This window comes from Dendronephthya gigantea, unplaced genomic scaffold (genome assembly GCF_004324835.1).
Source record: "Dendronephthya gigantea isolate DGI-Jeju-01 unplaced genomic scaffold, DenGig_1.0 000000F, whole genome shotgun sequence".
In the NCBI taxonomy this organism is placed as follows: Eukaryota; Metazoa; Cnidaria; class Anthozoa; order Malacalcyonacea; family Nephtheidae; genus Dendronephthya; species Dendronephthya gigantea.
The window spans coordinates 2,633,096-2,649,192 of NW_021163010.1; the positions used below are offsets into that span (position 1 = coordinate 2,633,096).

The following is a 16,097-nucleotide window of genomic DNA, read 5'->3' on the forward strand; positions in this document are numbered from 1 at the left end:
GAGCGTAAGGATAGGGCGGGGCTGTTCGGGACGTCATCGGAAATGCCGATAGCCATATAAGCGATTAGAATTTGGTCTTCAGGTAAATCTGGGCTGTCAACTGTGTCAAGCTGTGTACAACGCTGTATTAAACCAAACATAATCTGTTGACGATCTCGTCTAGACGCCTAACTTTATGTTTTATAGCCATGAACTAAAGGTACTATTTAGTTTATTAGTAACCGTAGTTTTTCTCTTATACTTAAGTTACAGGAAATTCAAATATCGTAATAACCTACGACCAAATAGTTTATATAATTGTGACAAGCTGAAACAAAAACATATTCGGCATATTGTAACTAAAATTACTCAATATTTATGGTTTAGTGGGATGGATTGTTATTACCCTAAACATGTTTAAACTGAAGTAAATTAGCTTGTAGGTACACCACGTAAGTATCTAATACTGCAGACTTACCATGCAAACTTACAAGAATATGTTTAAACTTGTTTATACACTTTTGTGACCAAGCACAATAGCCTATGACCTATGTTGGTTGCGGAGTACAAACGGGGGCAACTATAGATTGAATTGAATACCATGCTGTATAGTATTGAACTACCCTCTTTTTTAGTAACAAATCCCATTTTATGTTGATGAGATAACTTTAACACATAAATTGGACTACTCAGAACAAACAAGAATGAACAATGATTTTTTTAGAACAAGGCAGCTTCACTGCTCCAGTATTCTATAATTATGCAATTGCAATAACAAATTATCAAAAATGTCATAATAGTAGGCTCTGATATATTTACTAAACCGACAGTCTTTTTTATTCCAAAATGACATTGGGAATGGTTAGGTATCATTTCCACTGTTGCAGTATAAATATGACAGAGCCAAAAAGATTGTGCCTCATGACCTATGACCTTTGTGGACTTTATTCCTTGGGATATAATGAAAAAATGTACTTTATTCAATATTTTATATATGAGTGTAACTTGCATGTAAACATCCTTTACTATACCTTCTTTGTGTATTTTGATCTTCACTAATCAAAAATCATCATGCCCAATTTTGTCTTATCATGCAGTCTTTATAATTGTTGTACATTTTGCTGTTGTCATAGTTTATATATCCTCCACTTTGAACATGAAAATTTTTGAAATTTCATAGTTATAGAGATCTCAGGAAACATGCTGTTTTCCAGTTTTGTTAGTGAACTAATATAATTTTTTTAGGCAAGAAGATCATTGTGAGCAATGTCTGAAATTGTCGACTGCATTTCCTGGGTTGTTCAAAAGACATGTTGGACATTTTACGTCTTTTGCGAGTTCCTTTTTCTTCGCTTTCTTGATCTTTTAGGTCTGCTCTTCAATATTTTAGCTTGTCTAACGATCATACGGCTGCCATGCATGATAAAACAATTTGCAATAATGAAGTCTATGTCAGATTGGCGTTTGATTGGTTTCATTCAATGCCTGATTTTCATAATGGACATTCCAATCATACTAATGGCTTTTGGTGCCTTAATAATCTCATTTGGGTTGGTATATTTTCCCATGAAACGAGAAATTGAAGAGAAACGAATAAAATGCGACTACACGTATAAAAACGATAGTAACATATATTTTGGAGGATTCAAACTACGAAAGTTGGTTGTTCGTTATTTTTTCAAACATTTGACAGGAATGTTGTGTATCCCTTTGCTTCTGTTAACATTGTTATCTTGGCGCTCTGTGATTTTGGCACGGAAACTTCGTTCACACAATTATTTTAAATGGAAATGGCGTAAAGTTATTCTCGTGCAGTTTCTTCAATTGTTTGTTGATATTCCTTGCGTTTTTGTCGCTTTTTTTGTTGTCATAAGTTGGAGATTACCGTTCTACATTCGCGACGTCAATAAAGTACGAGAAGATCATAGTTGGAGTACATGGCGTTTTGTTGCCTTTGCACATTTCGCCCTTTTATTTGTTGATCTGTTTTGTTTCTTGCTGTTCATCCTCACAGTCATTACATGGCGTTTACCACTTCTGATTAAGGAGCTTCGTGGTGACTCCTGCACGAGCCAATGGGATGTCAGAACTATTGTAGTCAAACAATTCTTGCTAATCTTTGTTGACATCCCATGTATTTTTTGTTTCTTTCTTGTTTTGATAACCGTATGGAGACTACCCAGATTTATCAAGAACTTGAAGAAGGACGAGTGGGAAATTCGAAGTAATTGTGTCTACCAGGCATTAATGATGATGGTGGACTTTGTCTGTTTCCTAATCTTTGGGATGGTTCTGCTTACTTTATGGAGATTGTATCCATTAATCAGGGACATTCGAAAGTACAAGAAACAGGGGTTCGTCTCAAATCCACCAGATACAGCAGAGACTTCGCATCATGAACCAGAGTCTGACGTTGTCTCACGCAGATCTTCGTGGAAAATCAGAAAAGCAATTTGTAAACATTTCATATTTTTATTGATTGATATACCAGCAATTTTGCTTTCCACGCTGGTGTTAGTCACAATATTTAGGCTTCCGTCATTCCTCGCGAAGCTTATTCAATCTGGGGATTTTTACTCGGAGTTTGCAATGATTGCTTTCATGGAAGTTGCTAAACTTCTTATTGACATCGTGTTTTTGTTTTTCTTCATATTCCTGATGATACTACGTCCATTTGCATCGTGGGTTCACTTACTGGAAGACGAGGAACATATGCAATATCGCCATATTCGTTTTCATATGAAAGGAATTTCTCATATGGTAAAAGAAATTAGAGAAAATTTGCAGATTGCGTTAGAGGAAGAGTTTTCGTTGTGTTTGAAAGACAGAGTGGATGTCATACAAGCTCGCACACGTTTATCACAAATATGTGAATTTTACTTGAAGCCGTGGGAATTATTGCACGTCAAAGTGCTGGAGAATGATGCTTATCCCGATCTTGCTCATTTGATAGCGACGGTAATCTGGTATGAAAGACGTAGACCTTACAAGGTGATACGTCGGTATGCTTGTGAACTGTCGTATCTTGAAAAACCAGTGCCAAGTGTTCACGATGAAAATATCGCCAGCCACCAGCAGGAAATGATTGAATATGAGGAAAAACTAATTGCACTGTACAACTTACTTCGGGAATACAGTCCTCCTAAAGTACCATTATGGCAAACCAAATGCGGACTTTTCACTAGGAGTCGTCGGGAAACTCAGAAGGTGCTGTTAGGCTTACCTGGTGGAAACATTGTAAATTTCATTTTAATACTGATCAATTTGATTTTCGTATATCGTGGCCCAAGGCTTCTTATTGATCTTTACCATCGCTGGTACGACCGTCGCTCTATCATATTACGTTCACTTAAAGAGTATCTTTTAGATGCAGTGACATTTCTCAGAATTTTGATCGTCCTGATATTTGTTTATCGCGCTCCTGCTCTCATTCTTGACATAACAATTGATATATTTCAGAAGCATAGCTGGACAGCAGTCAGGGTAACTGCCAAACGGTATCCACTTATGATAATTGACGATATAACTGGCATTATAACGACGATATTTGGTTGGCGGACTGTACGTTTTCTGTTTACCGCTGTGCTCTTCGGTATTTTAATTCCTGCTGATGTCCTGTTAACAGTATTTAAGCTTTCGTTTGATAAATGCACGGCATATTTGCTTTCAGCATTCTTATTTCTCGTCTACATGGGATTCCCGTTTGCATTTGCTTTTTATTTTGGTGAACAACTCTTGAACGATGGCTTTGGAATAATAATATCGTATATTATTGGAGGATATGGTTTATCGTTCGTTGTCGTCCTCGTGCTTTTAATATTGATATTACTAAAAAATCGAGGAACTAAGTTTTCAGTGGCTCCAGAACCGTATGACTATGTTCGCTTGAATTGGGAAAATGTGCACGTGGTGGTGTTCGAGATTGTTGAAGTACTGCAATTAATAGCACTTGTTTTCAGCTTGAATGAGTTGCCAATGGCTGGCAGTGAAGTCCTCAACGAATTTTCCAACTACCTTCTCTTCAATTTTGCCTCATTCGAAGTTAAGCTGTCACTTACCGTTGCAGGATTTCTTGTTTGGTTTGTCGTATGCGGTGCGCCGATCATATTCGAGAATATCTTAGAAGAATTCAACGAAGGAGAGTGTGCGTCAAATCCAGGATGGAGACTGCTTATGTCCCTGTTCTCCAATACGCTATTTCTCTCAATTGTTGAAGGATTGTGTGGCCTAGCAGCGTGCGATTACTCTGACAATGTTTGCAACAACAATGGGACTATCACCAACAGCACGTGTTATACATCTTCTCTTCTTGACGATCCAAACACAATGTGTTGGGTTGGAAAGCATCGGGGTTTCGCATTATTTGGTCTCTGGGGGTTATTTTGGTACACCACAACCGCTATAATATACGGTACAGAATATGGTGAAGTCGATAGTGCCAATGTGGACATCAAGTTTTCGCCAGTATATAATACGGTAATGAATTTTCTAAAAGCTGTTATGATTGGAGCAGTTGTGTTGATTTCAGCAAACCATTACACGACATTGGGAATTCTTCTTGTACTGTCTTTGGTTGCAGTATTATTTACAATTTTCTTCAAGCGGTTGGTCGGATTCGTATTTTGTAACTCCGTTGTTGTGAGTTACTTTCGTGTGGCATCATTTGTTATCCTAGGATTTTCCGTGGCATCTGCCTTAGTCGCAAAACGTTTGGATGACAGAGATTCGTACATACCACTAGCAGTGTTTCTTGTATCAAGTTTTGGAACATTACTTGTCGCCTGCATTGCATCAATATTTCGTAAAAAGCAAACTGCTACAGAAAAACTGCGAAAACAATTTAGGGCGTATATTTTGACGCTTGAAAAACGTTTAACTAAAGAGGATTTAATGTCAGCTTCGTGGAAAGATAAACGAATGCAATGGAGACGGCTTGTTCGAAATGTTTATCAAGCTCAACGGTACGATCGAAATGTTGCCCCTGAAGTCTGGGAAAGATTAGGACAGTCGGAAACAACAGATGATTATACAGCCCCTCCAGCACCTCCACCGGACTTTGCTGTACATTTGTCATCCAACACACCCACTTCAGAAACAACCAAAGATTATACAGCACCTCCCAACATTCCTCCGCCTAAATTTGTTACACAACACCCTGGCTCTTCTCCAGCCCATCCAAAGGATCTATCCTTGCCTGATTCAACAGTAGGGGAAATTTCATCCAATGCAGAAGTTAATTCTGCAGGAATCCAAATCCAGCTTGAAGATACCGAGGGCGTCACTACTGCTAATGCTGCTTTACCTTCAACTGAAATTATATCTGTGATGCCTGAACACTATACAGGAAAGTATGACTTGAATGACTTTTTAGAAAGCAGAGTACGAAATTTGTCGCGCCTTCAAAACAGAGGTGACGATGCAGAAGAAAGCGAGGCTGCAACGATTCGTCACTTGCAATGTAATGGCAAAAATATTCTCCTGTTCTTGGAACGCTTTATTCGTTTTAGTGCATTCTCGTTCTCTTTTGTTTCTCAAATACCATTTTGGCGTCAAGCAGTGTCTGGTAGTAACTGGACAGGTTTATTCCACTGTGTTCAGATATTGGATAAAGCTCTGACAGGAGAATTCAACAAACCTACGGAACTCGACATATCTTTGGGTAATCCAAACATGCTTCCAGGTGTTCTCGGTCCTGACCCTGACAACGAAATGCCCCCTTCCTTTACTCCAGAACCACGAGATCCTGAAAGTATCAAAGGCATATCTGATGCTGAAAGAGAACGGGCGTTGCGTGATGTTCAACGACTGTGTCCTGAAGAACCTACTTGGTTAGCGGTGTTTGAAAAGGTCCTCCCAACAATCCCTATTATCCGCAAGTGGAGTCTGCCGGAAAACTCCAATAATTTTGAACTCATTTTACGGCGACCTTGCCAGGCTACAGTTGTTGATGTTGGTCCCAAAGGTGTAAAACTTGCAAAAGGAGCCGTCATTGTCCTTCCTAAACGTCTCAAAGGTGTTTTGTTTGATAATCTTCTAACTTTTGAGAAACGTTGTGAACCGGTTGGAAAGAAAGGCCCTGTGTCCGTTGCTGTTTCTGAAATCAAAATTCTAAATGTTGGAGAGAAAATTTATCTCAGTTCTAATGGGAAAAAAATCAACGTTGAGAAAGCAATTGATTCCTTGAAATCACTCAAGTGGAACTAGTTTACTTGGTAATCAGTATAATAATAATGAGAACATATTTACTTTTAAGTAAAGATCAGGGAGGGGGCTAATATTCATACATCCATGTTCAGCTTAAATCGATTGTTTTTACGATCTGTTAACATAAATATTTGAATATTTGCGCCCTCCCCCACTTAACGAGCTTCCGTTGCTACTGTTTTGATTTGGTAAATGTTTGATATCTGCAATTTCCTTGAAATCTGGTGTTTTCTGTCTTAAGTCCCACTCACTGTACCTCACTCGCTAACTATTTAAACTCACGTAAGATGGTGAAGCCGAAAAAACTGGTTTTAATGATATACAATTTATAAGTTTCCGACGAAAATATTTCCGAAAACACTTCAAAAATGGCGCCTGAAAACGCTTTAAAAATTTGCACAACCTCGTACCTAGGACACAGCTTCGTAGAGTTCCAAAGCCGATCTATATCATTGACCTACCTACCCTACCTAACCACTTTAACGAGTCTGGCCTTGGCTTACCTAGAATTTGGTGATAGATGTATAATTAATTGTATAGCTAAAATATTCTGTAAAGACTAAGTAATAGTATTAATAATTCGCACCGTTTTTTGAAACACACCCGCTCTCAGAGTGTCACGTATTTTGTGAGCGGCCCCGAAAATCTATCTGAAGTGTTTCCGCACATTAATAAAGATGTCTCACTTGTGACTTGTGGATGTGAATTGTAAGTACACCTTATTGAATCAATTTGAATGCAGCGGGTAGCGGAGGTCTTCTCACCGACTCACCCTTACTCAATTAGGTACTAGCTTCACCAGAGACCGAGAGGGGAAAGCTTTAAATATATTATAAGTTTCTGCTTCGCCACTGCTTCCATCCCGCCTGTTGCCAAGATCTCGCTTTTAATAGGGTAATAAAAATTTCGATATTAAAAAAACTCCCAAAAAAGCTGACCTTTTGCATTTTACGCATTCGGACTTGAACATGATATGATTATGAAGAACCTCAGGAACTTAACGCAATGTTTTTGGGTCACGTCGAATGAACCCCGCCTTTCGCCTAATCGAGTGTTCTCTGGTTAGAAGTAATTTAAAACTCGGAAGCACATAAAAGCTATAAAACAAGGTGTCTTATAGGATTATAGCGCCCTGGAAGCACTGATCATGAAGAGCGGAAGTGCGAGACATCAGGGTGACACCGGAAGTGGTTCAAATATTGAAATCGAGGCTGTTAATGTTTAGAGTTTCAGACACATGGACCGGGGCTAAAAATGTTCAGTGGCGCCTGATGAGTTTAGTTTTTAGCTGGAGAAAAACGTTCGGTGGAGCGTTTAAAAATACATTTTTCCCGATGGTTATGGCTGCAGAGCCTGGTAAATCTGGTGGTGAACAGGAAAAAAACAGTAATTTATCTCTACAGAACAGGAAAAGCGTGCCGAACATAAAAATATGTACGAAGTCATTACCTGCCGAGAGCAGGAACGGTGTGATGGCTCATCCAAAACAGGTCAATTCAGTTGAAAATAATGAACATGAAGATAATTTAGGAATGGGGATTGATTTAGTAAGTCAAAATGGACAATCATATTGTCATGGTAGGGATGAAATGATCTCTGAGGGTGATAGTTCGAACAATAATTTGAAGTCTGACGTTTCGCCATCAAAGGCATCAGTAGCATCGCACCGTGATCAATTATTGTTGCTGCATTTGGATCTTATTGAACGCCAGCAACAATTAATTCAAGAAAAAGACCGGGAAATTTTGGATTTGAAGAATGAAAAGGAACAGGTTTGCCCTTACGTCGTTATTTCTTTGTATTTAGGATGATAATGGCACAGAAGTATGAAAAGATCCCGAACACCTTTCGGAGATTTTTATAAGGGCATATTTATTTTTACGTCACCCTTTGTTTTGTGAGTCAGCGCCGTGTTTTGAACTACTTCATCTTATAAAATGTGAAATTACCACAGCCCATCTTTGTGTTTGAAAAGTTGAAAACTTTTTCAGTTATACCACAAACTACTTAATTGCAACAGTTACAACCTCAGTAGGGTTTTAACCAATTCTACAGGGCTTTTGCCTTGCACTATTTTGCTACTTGATCTTTTTTCACTAATGTAAATATACCCAGGGCCAATAAGGGGTACTACAGCGCATAGGCATAGAGGGGAGGGAATGCATTCCCCAGATGAGTTAGTGATAATAGAGGGGAATAAGTAGCTCAATGGAGAAACATTCAGCTCCAATGTGCATTCTTTAAGGGGATATGATGTCCCTTCCTGCAACATTTTTTGGCCTGTAGGCCCTCAACTGACAAAGAAAAATGTCCACACAAATCTAAAACCAAGTAAGATTGCAACTTTAGTTGTAACAATTAACTGGGAGCATTTACCCTTAAATGCAGTATTGCATTATGTAAAACCCATTTTCAAGGTCACACTAGGTAGTGTATGTATGTTCATGATCAATTTTGTTTTTCTTAAGTTGGAAGGAAGAATTAAACGTATGGAAAGAAGAATGGCAATAAAGATGCATAATAATCATTATGAAGATAATGAAATTGACATTTTATCATTACCAGCATCATCTAGGAATAGAAAGATCTTGCAAAAGAGGTTAGCACTTATATTATGTGTTACTTTACAGGTTAGCATACAGTATTTAGCATGTTTCTTAGTGTATGATTGCCCAGCATTTATTCATATGATTTTGTTTTGTACTTTAGAATGAATAGAAAACCATCATTGACAGAATTAATGCGTAGGAAAAGTATTCCAGCTGCTGCACCAGTGCTAATGTCCTCAAAAATAGACAGTTGTATCAATATTGATATGTGTTTAAGAACTGAAATGTTGTACATGGATCATGAAAACAGTATGATGGCAAAAGAGCCTGAACAAAGCATTAAAGAATTCACTTATCAGTCACATTGCTGTGATGATGTACCAAGTACGTGGCCAAAAACTTTGAATAAGTTTTATCCAAGGAAGGGGCTGGTGTCTCAAAATATCAAATGGTTTCACTAGCTTGCTTGTTTTCAGTCTGTTTGCTTGCTATAAACCAGAATCCAATTTCGGTTCATAATTAAATTCATTGCAATCATAAGAGATATTCAGCAACTTCAATATGAACTGTTCTTACCCTAGTCTTTTCTATTTGCCGTAGATTACCTTGAATATTATTGTACTCTGGCATCATACAATTTTTGTTTATCATGCTTTTGTTTGCTAAAGTTCCTCAGTTTAGGATAGTTGAAAACTACTCATCTCCACTTCAAACATGTGGGACAACCACAAGATCCAGTGTCTCAGGAAGTGAAGATATGGAAACAGCATGTGAGGTAAGCTAGAAGTTGGTACTGTGGTACAGTAGAATTTGAATATGTTATTAGCCAGGTTCAGTCAATGTTAAAGCAGGTGTTACATTATCTGGAATGTGTTTAATTAAATCGATGTTCAAAATGCTGAGATAATGTCACCCTTTGTTTCAATCTTAAAGAATCTAGATGACGAAACATTTGGTAAAAGACATGCACGTCCTGAGGCTGATGAAAAAAGACGGAAAAGGTAGATGCTTTTTTACCAGATTTTTGTAGCCAGGTCCATTCAATGAAAAGACTTCCTAGTTTCAATTTTCTTACCATACATGTACATGACACTAACCTGCTTTACCCAATGGTGTTTCATCAGAACACATTGCCCTGGTTTTTTAAATAGGTTAACAGAGCCCAGTTGTTAAGTATGTTTTGCTTCTTAAGGTGGGATCTTCAACATTATCGGGCAAAAATACAGCGTGAAGAACTGCAAGAAAAGTACAAGCAACGAGAAGAAGCGAGGTTAAAAGGAAGGAAAGTAGTGGAACAAGAACCAAAGTCGTGCGATGAGACCTTATTACCAGATTGTTTTCACAGTGAGTTATTGTAGAAACAAACGATAGCCTTGTTACAAAAATCTTGTGTTTCCCACATTTGAACGTTTATTCAATTGCCACCGACGAAATTCAGGGGGAAGGTGAAAAAGAAGTCGTCGACAATGTTACGGGGTTTTCAGGAGTGCTGGTGCATCCGAGACTAAAAGCGGGTTAATTTTTTTCATTTTTAGTTCGAACGGTAGAAATGTCAGATACCGTTCCCGTATCTGCATTTGGTGCACCAGTTCAGTCATTCCAGCAAAGGTATGGACTATGTCTATGTTTACACAGGGCAGACCGAATTTGGACCAGGCGAAATTCGTCCGTATTCCCCTGTTATAGTTCGGTGCCAGTGGGTCTCGAATTTGTCCTTTTTCGGGATTCTCCTCAAACTGGAACTCTGGGCCAATGACCATTATTTTAGGGTTTATTTTAGCAGTTGCTCTGCTAAATGTGTCTTCTCATACACAGTTTAACCAAGAGATATTGGCGAGTCCTGGATACTATATTGAGTAAACACTTTTTCATCTACTTTGTAGCGAATTCGACTTGCCATGGTTTAACGTCGATAAACGCGAGCTACAAGAACGAGAAAAACTGATCCGTAGCAAAGCAAGGAACAGACGAAAATCTGGGCGACGATTCTGTAAGTTTACATCTTTATATTAGCTGTGTGTAATATATAAGCCGTAATTTCCTTCTTTTGAAAGAAGCGAACAAGTGACAGTTGTAATGTTCATAAAGCCTTAAGGCATGCATAAATCGTGGGTCGCTTGTACGGATGCTTAAAAACACAATCCGGGCTGTACTTTCGTACAAAAGTTTTAATAATCAACACTGTGTCATAATTGTTTTTCCAGAGATTGAAAAATCTTGCCTGAGGCAAGTTGGACGAAAGGAAATCATCGAAGACGTGAAAATGATGCCATTCTGGGTAATTTCGGGAACAATATCCAAATATCGCGGTGTTTAGAAATATGAATCGTTCCATTACCAAGTTGACGATAGTCGTCTACTTTTTACAATATTTATCATCCAGAAATTTTCGCAAATATCATGGAATAGTTTGTAATTTAGCAAAACATTGTCCTCGGTTTCACACATTAACAAACTTCAAAATGCTGTTATATTGCCTGTGCGATCAGGTCATCTGTGAGAATTCCGCTGATGTACCAATCCCTAGGCCGGGGGGACGTTATTTACAAGAGAATAGGTGTGAGAGGGCTTAAACAAAGCTTCGCTTGGAGCAAGTAGTCCTTTCCTAAGGCCTAGTTCTCGAATATCGCAAGTTATGTCCAAACTAAGTCAACCTTCACTCATTTTGCAACTCTGGTTCAAATACTGAAGAAACTACCACACAAAAATTACATTTATAGCCATAGATGAACTACAAACTCATTTCATAGGTTTAACCCTCTCTAAATTCAGCAATTAGCAAGTAATGTAGAAGGCTTCCATTAAGGAAAAACACTGTTTGGTAGGTCACTGTTTTTCAAAAAAAAAAATTAAAAAGATTCTAATGCTATTCGTAATCCTAGCTAAGTTAATACGGGGGTTGAAAATAGGCAACAAAAATCCATTCAATGCCTACAAAGAATATACACGACCCATGTAATAATAAGAATTGCTAAATAATAACAGCTTATATCCTTATTACGTGGTTAATATTTCTGAATAAGTCAACCTTGATATTCTACAACGACTGTACACATGACGAAATAAAATGTTGAGTTCACTGGCCACTGTAAAAATTACTTCTCCCGCCTGTATGTTGAATGGTAGCAAGACGTCCTGTTTCTATTTAATAATATTTCAACTGCAGCCCCCAGTTTGTTCTTGGTACACCTCAATCACATCATCATCCTCCATTTCAAGCTGAAAGAAAGTCAGTTTTTTAAGCATGTCTATACCATATGAAAACCCAAAATTGAACTGGGTGTTATTAGATGTATGAAATGGGGTGCTACACAAACCGACTTTGAAAGTGTATTATAGCCATTTCACAACAGTTCACAAACAATATACCGATACTCACATCTTTTGGTGTCTGGTCATCTGTAATCCTCTGGCCATCAAACAAAAATCGTAGTGAATTTAGAGCGACACCCTGTAAAGGACAATTTTAAATATATATGGTACTTAAATGATTGAAAGCCATTTTTACAATGCTCACTATATATTTGGCATTGCATTCACCCATCTATTACAGATAAATAATATTCTGACATCGTGATGTGGTGAAGTTTTTAATTTTAATGGTCTTGTTAACTTACTTGTCTGTCACAGAAAGCTTGCTTTAACTTTTTAAGTTGCGTTGTACGTTTAATTTTGAAATGGACTTCAGTATTATCCTACAATACCAAAATACAATATAAAAATTACAATATATACTGTTTTTAGGGTTGTTTCCTAGGAACTAAATCAACAAAAGTAATTTTTTATATTCACCATGAAAAACTAATTGAATGTTGTAAAAAAAGCTAATTGTTAAAATTTGTTACTGCTATATACATTTTTGTTGAGAAGGCCCACAACAATGCCATTGGGGTTGCATACTGTATCAATCACTTTGTTATGTATAGTTCTAATGTCAAGAGTTTTTATTTGATTACTTTTATTTCCTTGGTGTTTCCTTAAAAAGCCAGTTTCGTACACTGCAACCTGCAAATTTGTTGCTACAGTATATACGACTCCATTGGCATAGAGGGGTTGGTAACATATCGCCCAGTAAACTTGCGAGACAACTTAACAACAGTGCCAGTTAGCCAATAGTTTATACCAAAAATTAAAGGTGGTTTTATGTCAAATTTGGTTAATCTGCTAAATTGCTTGCTGGATCCAGTGCATCATACAAACTCGCCACCATGCTCATATAGCCTTAGAATACCTATCTTTCATAGGTGTTTATAGCCACAGAAGGAAGATCATTTACAAGTTCATGTAAAAATATAAATCTTGCAAGATTAGTTTAGGAAAAACTAATAACCCCCTTATTAGGACTCAATGTAAGGATTTCGATTAATTTTAGATCTTATTGAATGTTTTAAACATATTACATTCACATTGTAAACACGTGCCAATTTATATTTTATACTAAGCCAAATTGAATATTCATCACACCACAACCAGAATTGTGCAATGTAAATTACTTTAGACAGTCGACATCAGTTTTTTGTAAGATATGTAACATATTATATGGTCCTTTATAAGAGAAATAGTTGATTTTGGCAGAAATACTGCAATTTCAGGAAAACCTCACCTGGGCTATGACTTTCAGATTGATATGTTCTGACTCCGGTTTGACTTCCTGTAAAATAACGGCAGTATAAGATATACATCAGTGCTCACGATTTATGGTAGTCTTTCTAAATAGCTAAACTACCCTTTACCTTATTTTCTTCGGACATTTTGTACTTCCTTTCAAATCAATGGAGAAAAATCTTCGCAAGGCTGAAAGGTTTCCAAACACCAACGATGGCTTGAGAATTATGGGATAGCAAGGAGCCCGCGCTTTTGCGCCCACGCAAACAACCACAGGCGCCCCATTTGAATAATACTTATTTTGAATACATTTATAGAATAGTTGAGAAGATCAGTAAATGTATAATGTAGGTATCAATTTATCTAATTGTTATTTATATCAAACAATTACAACGGAATGATGATGAATTATTTCTTTCACTTGCTATATTTCAATATTTCCATTAGCAGAGAGGGGAATGTTTTGGTAAAAGTAGTTAGGACTTAGGAATTTGCTTGTATTCTTAGTTGTACATTAGGTGGGGGGGTCTGTAAAAACAGTCAATTTGAAATAAAATTAATAATGTAGAAAACTAAAATATGAACTCCCCCCTTATCATCAATATATTCTTCATATCTATGATTGTTAAATAGAAAACTGAAGAGAATGGCAGAACAATTTCAAGAGTACCAACACAATCTGCGGGAACTGACAGATGATGAAAGAGTGCGATTACAGGATGATTCTGTTCCTGTGTCAGAGTTTAAGAAGAATAAGTTAGAAAAAGATGCTCAACGTAATTGGGACTTGTTTTATAAACGGAATTCAACAAATTTTTTCAAAGATAGGCACTGGACATGTAGAGAATTTCAAGAATTGTGTTCTGATGAAGGTACTATTTGCTGATTATCTTGTCACTTGGTATTAAATGATCATTATATATCTTTGTTGCTTTTTCAATGCAATTTAATTTGCTCTGTGGAGGATGAGTATCAATTAACCGTAATTGATGGCTTGTTAACTTGTTTGTATGCTGTATGCTGTAATCTTTACAATTTCTACTTTCTCTGCAGTTCTTGTTGGAAAGACATTACTTGAGGTTGGTTGTGGGGTTGGCAACACTATATTTCCACTGTTAGAAGACATCCCCTCAATATTCATTCATGCTTGTGACTTTTCAAAGAGAGCTGTTGCTTTTGTTCAGGTGAGCTTGTGGAGTTTTAGATCAGATAGGTGTAATCATCTAAAGATCAGCTGTAGTAATGAGAGTGGTTCTTTTCTAATTTACAAGAGAGGTCTTTAAAAAGGTTGCCATGGTTAGCCATTACCATGGAGAGGGGGTAGACTAGCTTGCTTGCCCAACAAAGGAGTGTGGAGGAAACTAACTGCCACTTTATTGAGAGATATCTAGAGTCACTCATACCTAAGGTTTTATGTATCTTTGGTATGGTATACATTATTGGACCACAAACTAGGGGAAAGTCGAGAGAGGAATCATGAAAATTGATTTGCAATTATTTCCAAGAGGCATTAGTAATAAACCTTGAAAGTTTTTTTTCATGTTTTCAAGGAAAATTCTCAGTATGATCCTTTGAGGATAAATGCATTCCATTGCGATGTCACACAAGACAAACTTACGACACATGTGCATCAAGAATCTGTTGACATTGTGACTATTATTTTTGTAATGTCAAGCATATCACCAGACAAAATGCAGGCAGTTCTACAAAACATTTCTTGTGTAAGTTTTTAAAATAGATTTATATTATGAAATATGACTTATTTGGAAGTAATTAGAATTTTTGAGAAGTATTATTGTATGAGTAGTATGAGTGTCGAGTGACTGATTGCAACAGAGTGTTCAGTGTTGCAATGTTCTTCGAAAGGGTGTGAGTACGAACGACATAAGGATTAAATAACGTTGACGATGGTAGGTCACTTACTTCTAATCCCTGTCGTTTAGATTCTCAAAACTGGAGGAATTGTTCTATTTCGTGATTATGGTATGTACGACCATGCTATGTTGAGGTTCTCGAAAGGTCATAAGATATCGGATAATTTTTACGTTCGTCAAGATGGTACGAGAGCATATTATTTTACAGTTGGTGAGTGTAGATTTTGTTAATTAATGACTTAATGATTGATAACAAGCACTGAAAGAAGTGGCTTGCAGTCTATATAACATTCATATTTCCCGAAACTGAAGACCTTGAACACTCCTTCGTTCCTTAGTACTTCATGCAGTATAGGAAATACTATTTCTCTTTCGGGGAAATTTCTGACCATTTACTATTGATTGCAATGTTGCAATCCTAAAGCTGGCATTTGACGCGATAAACTTGGAATAAAGTTGGATTTGACGTGTACTGTCTCAGTCTGTCTGGAAGGACCACACTGGGTATAGCCTGCGCCGCAGACCCATGCCCGAAATCCGTAGACTACACTGGGTATGACCTTTGCTTTTAATTTCTCTTAGAATATCTTACAAAATTATTCACTGACGCTGGCTATGACGTCGTTTATTGTCATTATGTACAACGGAGAACTGTAAATAAAAAAGAAGGGATTGATGTTCCAAGGATATTCGTTCAGGGAAAATTTGTGAAGAGAATAACAAACGATTTCGCGTACGCAGACACTGAAGAACCGCGTACAAATGTCTTACTCACTGAAAGAACTTCCTCACCGAAATAATATTTGATATTTTTTTTAATTTTTCGTACTGCTTTTTCTTAATACGGAGTTTGAATAGCTCGGAGTATTTTTTGAAATTTATACAA

At 37.2% G+C, this 16,097-nt stretch overlaps 4 protein-coding genes across 4 annotated transcripts; 3 read left to right on the forward strand and 1 right to left on the reverse strand.

Annotated features, from left to right (window-relative positions):
- Positions 1-101: 101 nt before the first annotated feature.
- Positions 102-7,333, forward strand: LOC114541091. Its single transcript, XM_028561104.1, has 2 exons — positions 102-199; positions 1,225-7,333. The coding sequence occupies exon 2, from the start codon at positions 1,246-1,248 to the stop codon at positions 6,181-6,183; it is 4,938 nt and encodes a 1,645-aa protein (XP_028416905.1). The 5' UTR covers positions 102-199; positions 1,225-1,245; the 3' UTR covers positions 6,184-7,333.
- Positions 7,334-7,399: 66 nt separating this feature from the next.
- LOC114541795 (male-specific lethal 1-like 1) lies at positions 7,400-11,729 on the forward strand. The gene is made up of 9 exons (XM_028561640.1): positions 7,400-7,955; positions 8,652-8,782; positions 8,893-9,116; positions 9,401-9,507; positions 9,666-9,733; positions 9,925-10,076; positions 10,268-10,340; positions 10,616-10,722; positions 10,937-11,729. Coding segments are annotated over exons 1-9 (1,419 nt in total). The 5' UTR covers position 7,400; the 3' UTR covers positions 10,939-11,729.
- LOC114542810 (small ubiquitin-related modifier 1-like) lies at positions 11,676-13,556 on the reverse strand. Its single transcript, XM_028562256.1, has 5 exons — positions 13,466-13,556; positions 13,336-13,383; positions 12,350-12,427; positions 12,112-12,183; positions 11,676-11,951 (listed from the first exon to the last, which is right to left on the reverse strand). Exons 1-5 carry the CDS (start codon positions 13,481-13,483, stop codon positions 11,889-11,891), a joined length of 279 nt encoding a protein of 92 aa, XP_028418057.1. The 5' UTR covers positions 13,484-13,556; the 3' UTR covers positions 11,676-11,888.
- Positions 13,557-13,622: 66 nt separating this feature from the next.
- LOC114542591 (methyltransferase-like protein 6) lies at positions 13,623-16,030 on the forward strand. The gene is made up of 6 exons (XM_028562136.1): positions 13,623-13,684; positions 13,971-14,209; positions 14,391-14,521; positions 14,888-15,058; positions 15,281-15,422; positions 15,794-16,030. Exons 2-6 carry the CDS (start codon positions 13,984-13,986, stop codon positions 16,009-16,011), a joined length of 888 nt encoding a protein of 295 aa, XP_028417937.1. The 5' UTR covers positions 13,623-13,684; positions 13,971-13,983; the 3' UTR covers positions 16,012-16,030.
- Positions 16,031-16,097: the final 67 nt, after the last annotated feature.